This window comes from Nilaparvata lugens, chromosome 3 (genome assembly GCF_014356525.2).
Source record: "Nilaparvata lugens isolate BPH chromosome 3, ASM1435652v1, whole genome shotgun sequence".
Taxonomy (NCBI): Eukaryota; Metazoa; Arthropoda; class Insecta; order Hemiptera; family Delphacidae; genus Nilaparvata; species Nilaparvata lugens.
Window position 1 is genome coordinate 85,068,023 of NC_052506.1, and position 15,054 is coordinate 85,083,076.

A 15,054-nucleotide genomic window follows, 5' to 3' on the forward strand; every position below is an offset into this window, starting at 1 on the left:
AAGGTGAATTTTAGACTATAGCTTTTTGAGGCAATGAAGATACATAACTGAACACACTCGTTCATGTTTTCAACTTCCCATATACTGGGGAATAGAACACGGAAACTATTATTATAAGCAAATCACTCACAAAAATGTTCTTGTGAACAAACTACACGAAGATTGTCTGTTTTAAGGCACAAATATGAAAAGCCTTGATTTCACAATAATAATTTAGAAAGTTGGTGATTTTAAATTGAAAAAAGGCTTGAAAAGTTCGGGAAATTTTGTAATATTACATGAAACATGAATGAATATTTTCTGATAAAATTCGGTAATAGAATCATCTCCCTATTTCAATGTTTTAAGTGGATATACAGATGGGAATCAATGAGGAATTGGATTAGTTTAAAAGCTGATAAATAAATAATTATCATTAAACTTCGGATTTTCGTTTGATAATAATTTATTGTAAACCTACAATGGGTGGTCACTACTGGAGTATTACATTTATTTATAATTTAAAGCCTATAACTTTAAAACTACTTTACAAGAGGCAGCTCAACAAAATAAAATATAAAAAATAAATTTAATTTTCAGAGAGAAAAATTTAACTAATTTGATGCAGGATTTTTCATCAACTAATCCTGTGGAGTTAATGTAGCACATAAATATATTTCAGGTAGTACATTCCAATTAGCTCATCTCCACACCAGTCAAACAAATTTATTTTAGGCCTGACATATCATTGTCCACAAATACAATGACATTGTGAATTTTAGTCAATGCACCTACACATTCTCTCAAATTTCTAGAAGACTATACTAAATTCTGAACTTGAAGGTACAAAGAGATGAAGGAGACTTACGAATTTACACAAAGAGTAGCAAATACTGTACACTATTCACATAAATATCATCTTTCGTCACTAGTACGTAATTACAAACATTTTCAATTAAATCCTAATAGTTTTACAAAAGATGTTTCAATCATTAACAGTATAAAATCACAGATCTTGTGAAAGGGAGATACAAGATTCAGGCAGGAATCAATAATTAGTTTTCAAGTCCATGTATGCTGATAATACCTGATTTCAACATTTTTCTCACAAATCATTGAAAATCGCATCAATTTTTTATATATCAAACTTGAACAGAAATCAAGTATCCACTCTTTGTAGAGATGGATAGGTTATTAGAAAATATAAAAAACAGGATAATATGAAAAAATATTAATTTTCCCATAGCACACTTGAATATGAGTTACAGAATAATTTTCGTACATCCATTCACTAGAACAAACCCAAATAAAAAACTTAAAACATAAACTATTGGCGTTACAGAATAAATGGCATTCAGAAGTTCAAATAATAATAGAAATTCTTGATAGGGAAATACCATCCCGAAGCTCAACATGAAAACATGGAATAATAAGAATATTCGGTACATAGACAAAAATATTTGGCCATAGAAACCCTTCAAGAGCGAAAAATAATATAGCTGTCAAATCATATCCATCCTAAAGCAATAAGGATAATTTTCAAGAATATTTTTCGTACTGCTAGATGAGAGAGAATATTGATGATGACTTCTGAATATTCCACAACTTAAATGTTGAAAACTGTTTAAGGGCCTTCCAACAATATTTCTACACAATGAATACAAAAAAAGACAATTTGAGAGTAATGGGAAATTCGGAGATAACCATAAGAATCATATGGAAATAAATTACTGGCATTCTAAGATTATGATCATGAATTTATTATACATGAATGAAAAATAAATGGTAAATGGAAATAAATGATTGAAAGTTTTATTTTCCTTCAATAATGAGCATTTCTTTTCATTTTTCCCCTGATGAAATTGATTTAATAAAGAAAACAAGAATTACCTACTGTTCTTTGAAAAAGTAGAATGAACTCGATCCATATTAGTTTCTAACATAATAAACATCACAGAATTATTCCAATTTACACTAAAAATTTGATTCGAAATCATGATTTTTTTCGCAAAGAAAACTTGAAAATGATCGCAAAATTCGTACCTAATAATAATAATAATTGTACTGCTGAGAAAATCAACTAGAACTAATAACATAGAAACAAAACTATACAAAACAAAGATTTACAAAAATGTTCAACGTTTTCTACCCAAGTATCCAAGAGTAGCTAAGATCTAATAAAGTCTACTATATAATGACTGTTAAATGGCTATAGTTGCAATAATATTCTCGGATGTGCAATGAAAAGTGACACAAAATTCCTTAAGACAAGGAATCACGAAAAAAGAAAATGACCAGAAACAAAAATTTAATCTAGCACTTATGCAACTTAACCACAAAACAGTATTTAAGGCAAGGCGAAGTGAATAAGTCACAGTCACAACAGATAGATCACACTCATACACACGCGCGCGAGCGGGCACGTACATAATAAAGAAAGAGATGTAGACAACAACTAGAATAGTACAGAACATTATTGATCAATCATAAATTTAATCAGTATCAGTCTATCAGTAAATGTGAGCACATGGAGAGGTATTACAGTCATCACACACAGTAGGATGGAGATATAAACACAAAGTTCAACTAATTTAGTTGATCACGTCGAGGATACATGTGAAGTTTGTGTTTATTCAACTCAAAATCACATTACAATCCAGAAATATTCCAGATCAAGCTCACTTTCCTTGGGAAGTTACTGTGTAGGCTTTAAATGATCAAACCGTGTATAGTTGCTGTGTATGTGCTTTCATATTAAACACAAATATAGCACAATCCAGAACAATTCCAATCGAAATCTGAATAGATGATTTAAATGACAACACATCAAACGAAATTTAAACGTCAGAAACAGCACAGTTCTCACTAAAAATTGACAAGTCAAGTCACTGTTCAATTCCGTTTTCTCGTTGGAAGATCATCATCATCGAAATTTAGTTAAAGTTTTTTCTCTAATATTACTGAACACTTGATTGTAGTAGTCGATCGCAGCGAATTTTACAGGACTTGTGAAAGTCGTATTTATTTGTCTAATACTGTACAAGGCAAGAGTTCTCTGACAAACGCAGTCGGTTAGGTTAGGTTGGGTTAGGTTACCAACCCAATCCGTTGAGTCAAGATCCAACCTCGTTGGGTTAAGACATATTGGTGACCTAACCTAAATTCGCAGCGGTTAGGTTAGGTTGGTGACCTAACCTACATTTGCAGCAGTCAGGTTAGGTTGGTGACCTATTGCAGTGGTTAGGACCTAACCTACATTTGCAGCAGTTGATGAGCGGCGGGCGCACACTGGCAACGAGCAATCGCGAGACACTGGCTAAGAATGTTCTGCGTGGTTGAGCTAGTATTATACATGCGTGGCGAGCGTGCCACGTTTGATGGTCGCCTGCTGTGTCGTGATGTACTGAGGCTGTTGCGTGACGGGTGATGTCGGACCGGTGGCGTGTCGTGCCGTGCCGTTGCGGACAGCCGAGTAGGGTGGCGGGGGCGGCGCCAGCCCCGTTGGAGGTGGCAGCTGTGGACTGATGCGCAGGTAGGGGTTGCCATAGGCGGCCGAGTAGCGCGGGTCCACGCCGCCACCCGTCGTCACTGAGGACGCCACTGACGTCGGCGCCGGCGGTGGAGGCGGCGGGTTGTAGTCACGTGAGTAATCTACGTATGGCACGTAGCCATTGTTGTTTTGTCCATCCTGCAACCCAACAAAAATCACATGAAATACTTTCAGATATAACAATTCGACTGAGTCACTGTCAATGTGGTAGAACCGTTCCATAATGAACTAAATACACACATATATTGTCAAATTCTGTATTTGGTTCAGATAAAGAAGTAGGAGAAGAAGAGTATAAAGAGAGAGTATGCTGAAGAGAAGGAGTAGAAGAAAGAGAAGTAGGACAACGCCGAGGAGTAAAAGATAAACCCAATTTGGTTTAAGGCTGGTCGGTACACCTTTTTATTTTTATTTAAATTGGATAATCTTTTCAATATAATTGTTGAGATCATTAAATCTTAGATCATTAAGATCATTTCTTGGATAATTCAAAGTATGTGTAAAATTAATTCTCATTATAGGTGTTTTATGTACGTTGGCAAGAATTATTTGGACATTTTTTTTTAGTTTTACTTGACAACATCTTGGTGCATACCTTTTCTATGTAACTTGGCAATTTGTGGGAAAGTGATACTGTTATAATAAAAAAAATATAATATATTTTATTATAAAGTGCACCTTCCTCTAATATACTAAGAAAATCAGTGGCAATAAGCATATCTGAAAGTAATGAAATAAAAACACACATATATTGACACATTCTACAGTTTTATTCAAAAAAACTGCAGAACTGTTCAAATAAAACTGTAGAATTTGACAATATATACGAGTATGTGTGTTTTATTTCATTACTTTCAGATATGCTTATTACCACTGATTTTCTTAATATATTAGAGGAAGGTGCACTTGATAATATAATATATTATATTTCTTATTATAAAAGCACCACTTTTCTCAACAAGTTGCCAAGTCACATAGAAAAAGTATGCACCAAGATGTTGCCAAGTAATACAAAAAAAAAATTCAAATAATTCTTGCCAAATTACATAAAACACCTATGAGAATTAATTTTACAAATACATAGAATTATTCAACAAACTAATACTCCTTATTTGCAGTACCGTTGAGGGTATGGTATCTGATCCTAGATAAATGTTATACCTGATCCTGTTTATAGAACTACACGGATGAAGCGTTTTCGACATTTCACCTAAACTCTACATCTCAGAGGGGCTATTACAGGGTTTAAACTCATAGGCTACTAAATTCCATAATTGCTATCAATTTGTGGTTCCATCCTTATTCATTTTCTGATACAATAGTACTATTTTCCCCCTAGCATATGAGGTTTTCATCCTGTTGTCAATTTTAATTTGGAATTTTGAGTAGTGTTAGTACTTTTTCGAAGATTACCTGCCTCGAAGGTAATCACAATGCATTGCATTGATAAAATCACACAAATATCAGTGAATTTTTCAACATGCTTGAATGATCAAAGACCATATAGCAACACCTTTCATATAGAAATGTAACTCGTGATTAAAGACTACACCTATATAGGATCAAAATGGTATAGCCTATTTATTTATCCTATTAACTTATTAAAATGATATACCCTATTTATTTAATCTATTATTAACTAACTGCAAAGTAACCAGAATGTTTATCCTACTCAATACTTCTGAACTTCTAAAGTCCATAAATATTGTATATTCATGGATTCATTGTAAGATGATTTGTGACTGCATTAAAAAATAAATAAACCCCAATATACTATAGTGAGGTCCACGTTATAATTGCTGTAGATGAAGATGAAAGAACAGTGTTGTCAATTGTCTGCCTTAATTAATTATATTTCTTCATGGTTAAAACCGGATTTGGCAACGTTGGAGCTATAGAAGGATAGTGGCAATGTACCTAGAATACAATATTTACTAGGTACCTTGGATAGTGCTATCTGTTTTGTCGAATGATAGACAAGAATAGCATCACCAATGCTAATCATTCATAGTTGAAAATTATATTTTATGTATCAATGTATTAATAGATAAATAAATGAATGAATTAATAAATAAATAAATGAATAAATAAATAAATACATAAATAAATAGATAAATAATCAAATACTGCCATTATAACGTAGAACTCACTATAGCTTATTCATTTTTCTTCTAATGAATAATCGAATATAGTGTTGTCGTTGAATTACCGTTTTTGGAGGGAATATAGGATCGGGGTAGTCTCCGGCGGAGAATCGGTTGTTGGAGTACCGGTGATCGAGGGGCACAGGCCCGGCGAGGGGCAAGCCCAGCCTGGCTTCACTGCCCGTTTCCGAGCCCCCCTCCAGCTCACAGTGCACGTTGCTCACCGACGAACCCGTTCGCAACTCCATCTTCAGTTCGGAGATGTTCGACGAACGGTCGCTCTCTTTACACTGCTTTTCCGCGTCCAAGTTCTCCACTGAAAAACAATTCAATTAGTAAATTAGAATATTATTCATTTGTCTGAGAACAATTACATGATTCTTTATTCATTCATACAATAAGAACATTATCAAAATGATAAGGAGAGGAGAAATAAGGCAACCTTGTGCTATTCCTCTCCCAAATTTAGATAACACATAGTCCGAAATAGGTTAAGTCTTGTAGTTCTTCAATTCACAAAATTTTCAGGCCTCAAGTATTTTCACAAAGTAGATTTTCAAATTTAGATGCTTCAAAACTAAACATAGACGAAATATTTCACATTATTAAAACTGAAATAGGAAATATTCACATATATATAAAAAATATAATTTTGAACAATTACCTAAAAACAAACTTAATTCTGATTTGAAATTTAAATTATATAGTCATTAATATAGTTATTAATTTTATAGACATTTCTACAATCACAAAAAATAACAGTAACTTAACAAAATTACAAAATTTTAGAAGTATACAGTATAATGAAATTAACAGATTATGTGATAATATTGCAGGAGACATTGTCATTTTTTCTCTAATATAAAGCCAAAAATTTTACTCACTATACAATAATAAACAAAACATTCATAGCCTATAGTATACATACTATACATTCATATTATTCTATGACTCATAAAATAAAATTTCAAATAAAGAGAGCTTGCAGTGAGCTCTCATCTCTGAATTCTTTATGATTCTGACAGCTTTTTTTGTAATAGACCTATCAGGATTTTGAATGATCTTGCACAATTTCCCAACAAGATAATACCCTATACTTAGCTCAATATAGAATGGAAAAAGCATGATAAATACTTATAAAATAGCTTCGAATCAAATAGATATGACCCATTTACAACTTAGGATGTATACTAACAATATTTTATAAGATAGATCTTTGATCACATATCTTTGGTAGTGCAGTAGTAGATCATGCTTTATGAAATTTTACTTTCAGAACATATACAAATCATTCATTTATATAATGAGTACATTATCAAAATGTAGGTATGCATTATCTTTGATCAAAGCTGTCTGTCAAAGAACCTCTATACAATATTTTATAGTCCTATATGTCAAACGTCTTTTCAGGAAAATGGACTTATTTTTAATTGAATAATCAAAATTTATTTCCCACATTCAATATTTTTAATTTGTATTCTTAATCCAATAATAATAATACTAAAATTTGAAAATTATAGTATTCAAAAAAGGGACTTTAGCACAAAAAATGTAGAAAAATAGGTTTCTACGTCTACTTCAAACAGTGGATGGATCGGAAATAATTTTCCACATAATTCCTGTTGAATTGTCAAATATTACAACAATAATCATGTAATTGTATTCACAATTAAAATGTAAAATTACCTGGAGTTTTTGTGACTTTCCTCTGACAAATGACGACGACCAACGTAATTACTACTATGACTACAACACCGCCAAACACGGCAATCAGTATGAGGATCAATGGAAAACTTTCTGTGGAAAAATTAAAAACAAAAATCAGTAAATACTAAATTTACAATTTCATTCAACACAGAGTTTTTGTTTCATTATAATATAGTAACATCATTGGAAGAACAGAGCCAAGGCAAACTCTCAGCTTGTATACTGATTCCAAGTCCATATATTAGGTTCATATTCGATTAATTTATACAGGTTTTGGTGATTAATGGATTGCATCTATTTGAATTAGCAATCACATTGAACTTCATTTTTAAATCTTATGATAATTCACGAGGATGCTGAGTGCCCTACGAGAGAGCTTCGACTTAACTTAAACTCAGCTACCATTCTGACGTGTGCAGCATACTCAGGCGATTTCAAAGCTGTTCTGCTGCACTAGATAACCTTACAAAAAAACTATTTTCTATAATCTAAACTCAGCTACCATTCTGACGTGTGCAGCATACTCAGGCGATTTCAAAGCTGTTCTGCTGCACTAGATAACCTTACAAAAAAACTATTTTCTATAATCTATATATATCTTTGTAGCTCACTTTTTTTTTAAATAAATAAATAATTCTTTCTTAGTTGATAATTGAGGTAATTTTTTAAGAAATCTCGTTTGAAATACCATATCCTTATGATCAAATCTATTCTTGAATATTACAAACTTTAACTTTAGAATGAACTAGGAACTAGCTTAAAACTTACTCAACTTTGAGTCAGTTTTTATAATACTTTTACAGATTCAAATGAGGCAGTTGATGATGAGATGAAAATATAGTCTTCACAAATAAATAATGACCTCTGTTAACACATATTTAATAAGTACGGTGTTATACTATACAATTCATGAAAGTTAAGAATGCGATTAGTCAAATAGTCTTTTTAAAAAATGAATTCATTTGTTAACCACATATTACAATAATTTTATATCTCGCGATAGAGCTCCGTCCGCTATGTGCGCTAGCTTGGAACTGACTACTAAATACAATGTTACCTTCCACTACAACTATGCTACATCAACAATAATGGAATGAGGAGTGCTAACTATATAAGTAATTAGCTATATAACTTGAATTAATAAGAGATTCAATCCATTAATTCTGTTTTTATACCTGTGCATTCAATTTTCAACTTTGTGAAACTTGTTATTCAATTCATTAATTTTTTTCAATATACTATACTTACTTTGAGCTTTGAGAACTATTGTCGCATAATCACTGCCGTATTGATTGTACACTGTACAATTGTAGGCACCAAAATGCTCCTGTCTTGAGTCTCTTATAATAAGTGTACTTTTCACACCTTCACTCAGAGGATCTTCCAGTATCTGAAACAATCACAACAGATTAGTTTACTGTCTAGTTGTCTGCATTATTTCAAAGGATGGGTGAAACAAATATTGAATAAGTTTGTTTTTTTATTATTGAGATTATAATTAATTGATGAATCAGAATGAAGATAGACCTATAAACATCCTCAGTGAATTCAGAATCTTCATGTGAAATTTCAAGTTAATCAAATTGAAAAATTTCATCAAAGACCGAGTTTTTGTTTCATGATAATTATAATATCATCATTGGAAGAACAGAGGCAAACTCTCAGCTTGTACTGACTCCTAGTCCATATCACATATAAAGTTCATATTCAATCATAATTTATACAGGTTTTAGTGATTAGTGGATGGCATGTATTTAAATTGCATTTTTTTTTAACTGTAGTTCAAAAGTGATGATGTGTCAAACATGTGTTTCATATCATGTACATATTAATCTAAATTTCTTTCTTAATGATATATGTAGTACTAGCCGTCAGGCTCGCTTCGCTCGCCATATCCGGCCCCCAGCTGGATCGTCCAAGAATGAGATCAGCAGGCTCGCTTCGCTCGCCTGCATTTTTCATTTGGGCATTTTTATCATATGTTAGGACAATGCAGTCGGGGGTCCAGACTAAACGGCTGTCTAAACGGATATGGCGAGCGAAGCGAGCCTGACGGCTAGTAATATAATATTCCCAGGATTGAAGTAGCAGTGCCCAATCAATTTCTCCGCGATAAATGCATTTAAATCTTCAACTTGGTGCCAACCTAACAAAGTCAACTCAACTTAATGCCAACTTGACAAAATTATTAATTTAGTTGCCAGTTAACAACTGTTTCGAAGAGGTACTCTATCTAGATTATAGCTCTATACTAACATATGATATATGATATGGAAATTTCAATTATAATTAAGAGATTGGGAGAAGAAGAATATACATGCTAAAAGCCGAACTTTAAACCCTTAAAAACCACCCTTAGAGTTAAAATATTGCCGAAAGATTTCTTAGTGCGCATCTAAAGGGCCAACTGAACATACCTACCAAATTTGAACGTTTTTGGTCCGGTAGATTTTTAGTTCTGCGAGTGAGTGAGTGAGTGAGTGAGTGAGTGAGTGAGTCAGTCAGTCAGTGAGTGAGTGCCATTTCGCTTTTATATATATAGTTTCTTTCTTAATGATATATGTAGTACTAGCCGTCAGGCTCGCTTCGCTCGCCATATCCGTCTAGCCAGGGGGCTCCGCCCCCTGGCCCCCAGCTGGATCGTCCAAGAATGAGATCAGCAGGCTCGCTTCGCTCGCCTGCATTTTTCATTTGGGCATTTTTATCATATGTTAGGACAATGCAGTCGGGGGTCCAGACTAAACGGCTGTCTAAACGGATATGGCGAGCGAAGCGAGCCTGACGGCTAGTAATATAATATTCCCAGGATTGAAGTAGCAGTGCCCAATCAATTTCTCCGCGATAAATGCATTCAAATCTTCAACTTGGTGCCAACCTAACAAAGTCAACTCAACTTAATGCCAACTTGACAAAATTATTAATTTAGTTGCCAGTTAACAACTGTTTCGAAGAGGTACTCTATCTAGATTATAGCTCTATACTAACATATGATATATGATATGGAAATTTCAATTATAATTAAGAGATTGGGAGAAGAAGAATATACATGCTAAAAGCCGAACTTTAAACCCTTAAAAACCACCCTTAGAGTTAAAATATTGCCGAAAGATTTCTTAGTGCGCATCTAAAGGGCCAACTGAACATACCTACCAAATTTGAACGTTTTTGGTCCGGTAGATTTTTAGTTCTGCGAGTGAGTGAGTGAGTGAGTGAGTGAGTGAGTGAGTGAGTGAGTCAGTCAGTCAGTGAGTGAGTGCCATTTCGCTTTTATATATATAGATGAATATGATAAAAAATATTCTTTCACACACGAAATTCAAATTCCTTCTTCATGATAGATTTCAAAGTATGATAAATACTATCACTCACGAAATTCAAATTCCCTTCTTTATGATATAGTATCACTATTATTATTAAGTATGATAAAGATTTTCAGACATAACATTCAAATTTCATTGTTCATGATATATAGTATGAAGAATGCTAAACACTTTCACACACGAAAAAACGTCTTTTAATGACAAATTCTTGAAATCTATGAAAATATAAATTGAATGAATGACAAATGGTTTTGATCCTATCTACTATATTGTCTTTCTTGAATTATCTTTCTATTATCTTTGTAGAGAGAAGCATCTGTTACCGAGTACCTAACTTACTTGTGATGGACAAACTTAATTTAATTCACTTCTTACTTCACTAATTTACTTCTTGAATCATTTAATTCACTTCAATTAACTCGTGGTGTCGCTATATAATCTGTTGTACTATTCTATCGGAATTAAATTCAATAAAATTCTTACCGAATACTCGTGATGGTTGTCGGCTCCGAGATCGTCACCGCGGAAGGACCAGACGACCTTCTGGGGGGTGGGGATGGAGAAAGCGGAGCACTCGAGTCGCACATTGTCGCCGGGGATGCCGAACTGGGTGCGGTGCGAGATGATGGTCGGCGGGCCCTTCAGGTAGACGGTCGCCTCAGCGCCGATCTCCGGGAAGCCGAACACCACCGCCTTGCAGTAGTAACGGCCGTGCGTCTCCTGCGACGCCGTCAGGGTCAGGTTGCTCGACATGCTCACCACCTGATCAACAAAGACCTCTCATGGTTAGAAAATAAAATAGAAAACTTTCGGGATTGCAAGATAAAATAAGATTCTATTGCCTTGAATTTAAAAAAATATATATTTCAAGGATTGCAGAATCCAAACAAAGACTTTCGGGATTGGAATAACAAATCAAATGAAGGTTTTGTCGAATGATATTTTAGTTTGTTTCTTTATTTCTTCATCCGGCGCAACAGTCCTAGGTGAGCCCTGGCCTCCTTCACAACACGCCTCCATTCTTCTCTGTTCATGGATCTTTCTTTCCAAACTCTCACCCCCATCTCTCTCAGGTCATCCATCACTTGGTCCACCCACCTGTTCCTTGGCCTACCTTTTTTTCGTCTGCTATTGAATACTATTTTGGGCATTCTAGTCTCACTCATCCTCATCACATGCCCCAATCACCTTATTCTTTGGGCCTTAACGAAGCGTACTATATTTTCTCCTTTTATTAATGTTTCTATTTCTTCATTTTTTCTTATTCGCCATTGCTGCACATTAACCTGAACGGGACCGTAAATTCTTCTTAATCAATTTTAGGGTTTTGTTATAGTTTATTCCAGTTTTAATGAATGATATTTCATTTTGTTAGGATGAGTTTGGGTTCTTTGAGAGATATTTTAGTCCAAGATAAGGTTATTAGGTTGAGCTACTCATCCCTCAGCACAAGCATAGGCTTAAAGAGGGATGAACCATTTGTGCCTAGCTATTTTAAAGATAATAGAATGAAAATAATTTAGAAGAAAAACTTGAGAATTTTAAAATAGGCAGACACATTCAGAAAATACCTGAGTCCAAACTATCTAAAATTGAAATAAAATAATATTCTATTGCCCCGATATAGTCAGCACTTCATTGTAATACTTATTCAGAAGGATGTCTTTTAGCTGGATATTTTAGAAGATGAATGCTAAACTCCACATTCTCCAATATTTTACCGCACTACTGATAAACCAGTGTGATTGAATAATTGGATGACGAGGTTTAGGAAAAAATAGTCCAGTTAGGAAGAAATCAAATTGTGTAATTGTGCTTACCCGATCGGAGTCTTCATGTATCCAACTGATTTCGGGCGGAGGGTTACCATCGACATCACAGGACAGAGTGACTGTTGCTCCCATCTCTGCCTGCACGCTTCGAGGCCTCGATCTGAATCTGGGGCCATCTGCAAAATTAAAATAATCATTTTTTTATAACTTTAGTATGTGAAGACGTGCTTACTAAAGATAGAATGTTGGCATGAACTCCTGAAATTTCCCCTCATAAATATATATGGCATTCTCATTTTATTTTCAAAGTCAAATGTTACGATTTTTGCCGTCCTTATGAACTCTATTAATATGATCTGTCAAGTTCCATCCAATCTGGTAGGATCTTTAGACCAGTTATAGAATAGACACGTCCTATACTGAAAGTCGATGGAGCCAACATCTACTGCTATATCGCCCCATCGTGACGTCAGCATCGGATAGAAAACTTTTCTGTAGAGTTTGTTTATATTCGTTCGCCTGTAGTTTTCTATACGATGATGACGTCACGATGGGGCGATATGGCAGTTGATGTTGACTACATCGACTTCCAGTATGAATATACAATGGGGCGTGTATATTCTATAACTGGTCTAAGGTAGAATCCACATGAAGCCCCGCACACAAACATTGATTTTTGTTCGTACGGTATTTTGCCGTCCTTATAAATTCTATTAAACAGATGATTTATTTCAAACAGATGATGTTTGTCAAGTTCCGTTTAATCTGATAGAATTCGTAAGGACGGCAAAAAATCGTACGTCCAAAAATCGATGCGTGTGATTGGCTTAACTGGCTTTACACATCGATTCTTGGAAGTAGGCTACGGTTTTTGACATCCTCATGAATCCTACCAGATTGAATGCAACTTGACAAAAACATTATCACATCATATTTTTGACAAGCTCAAGGTGTGTTTACTAGACTATTGTCTGTATAAAATAAGTTGAGACTTGGAGAAAATATCTGTGTTGCCAAGCTGTGCGAGATTTCAGTCTTTGCATGCAAGCCCATATGACAGAATGTATTCAATTCGACAACAAAGTCGATGCAGAGTTGTCTATTTGAATAAATCCACTCATATGGGCTTGTATGGAGAGATTGCAATTTCGCACAATTTGGCAACACGGATATCTTCTACAAGTTTCAACTTATTTTATACAAACTATATTTGTTTCACCCTTCAGTCTGCTAGCGCTATCTGGTCGGTGTCGTGGGTTCGAATCCCGCAAATAATAGAAACATCAGAGTACTCACAACTGATGTCAAGTGTCTCGGATTCCTCGCTCTTTCCGACAGCGTTGTGCACTTCACACTTGACGATGGAGTCGTGCTGCTTGCGTGAGATGTTGGTGAGCACCAGTTCGGTGGTGGGGTCGCCGGCCACCAGCTGATCGTTGATGAACCACTTGTAGGTGACGTCGGGCGGATTCGCGTCCGCCGAACACAGCAGCCGAACGTCGGCGCCTTCTATCAGCCTACTTGTGCCTCCTACTACCTTCACCGTCACCTGGAATTAGAATTAAAAAAATCAATTTAGAATGATTTCAACTACTACTTTTACCGTCACATAGAATGATATTAAAATCAATTAAGAGTGATTGTAACTTTTGAAATTTCAAACATAAATAATGTTGTTATATCACTAGAGTCAGGACTTCCTATATACCAGGTAGTATTTAATTAATAACCTGCTAGAGTTCCTTATATTTTACCTTAGTTCCATATATTATTCTGTGCCTCCCGTCTCATTATAATTCATCAATGAAAAATGCATAATTCAAAATTTTTTTAAAATTGGATAAAATTTGTGGTTTACCATTTTCTTCCACAACTAATAAAATTTGCCTACGATTTTTCATTATATAGAATGATTTATACTTTGCTAGTCTTGAGTATCTTTTCCAAGCACTTCAACTGGGGTTCAATCCAGAGTTAAATCAAGCTATGATTGCATTTAAATTTAATACAATGCTTATCGAACAATTACGATTGAACTATTCATGAGCAGATTCAATTATTCTGCTCAATCCAGAGTTAAATCGAACTATGATAACATTTGAATTCTAATAGAATGCATATGAAACAATTTTGATTGAACTATTCCTGAGCAGATTTTTGAGAGTGTTCTGTTCGAACTTGGATGGAGCCCCGATCATACAAATGATTGAATAAAGTGAGATTCGATGGAGATCAGATGATCTTAGAATTCTTCAGAACATGGTTTTATAAAGGACTACAAGGACTATAAAGGACTATAGTTCTTTGTACAGAGTGATTGCTGGAAAATGTTTATAAATTACTATGATAACATGGATCTGAAATACTCGTACCAATATTTATCTAGAATCACCTACTTTGGCTATGCTTGATGAACGTTTTTATACTTCTTACTCAAATATAATAATTCTAATTTATGTTTTCAATTTAATGAAATTTAATCAATGTTATCTATTTTTGATTGAAGATCTGTTCGTTTTTTGAAGTGTAAATTGTTATTGTAATAAGTGACACCTAGTAGATTAACCTACAATTTAATTTGG

General features: G+C 34.3%; 1 protein-coding gene across 6 annotated transcripts in view; it reads right to left on the bottom strand.

Annotated features, from left to right (window-relative positions):
• LOC111044184 (irregular chiasm C-roughest protein) overlaps positions 1-15,054 on the bottom strand; it is a 635,676-nt gene continuing 620,622 nt past the window's right edge. For all 6 annotated transcript variants that reach the window (XM_039424893.1, XM_039424890.1, XM_039424891.1 and 3 more), the window contains 7 exons: positions 13,769-14,021; positions 12,521-12,648; positions 11,184-11,462; positions 8,629-8,770; positions 7,360-7,470; positions 5,739-5,989; positions 1-3,667 (listed from right to left, as the gene is read on the bottom strand). In XM_039424893.1, coding sequence (XP_039280827.1) covers positions 3,326-3,667; positions 5,739-5,989; positions 7,360-7,470; positions 8,629-8,770; positions 11,184-11,462; positions 12,521-12,648; positions 13,769-14,021 — 1,506 coding nt within the window. In that variant the 3' untranslated portion in view covers positions 1-3,325. The remainder of the gene's footprint in view (positions 3,668-5,738; positions 5,990-7,359; positions 7,471-8,628; positions 8,771-11,183; positions 11,463-12,520; positions 12,649-13,768; positions 14,022-15,054) is intronic.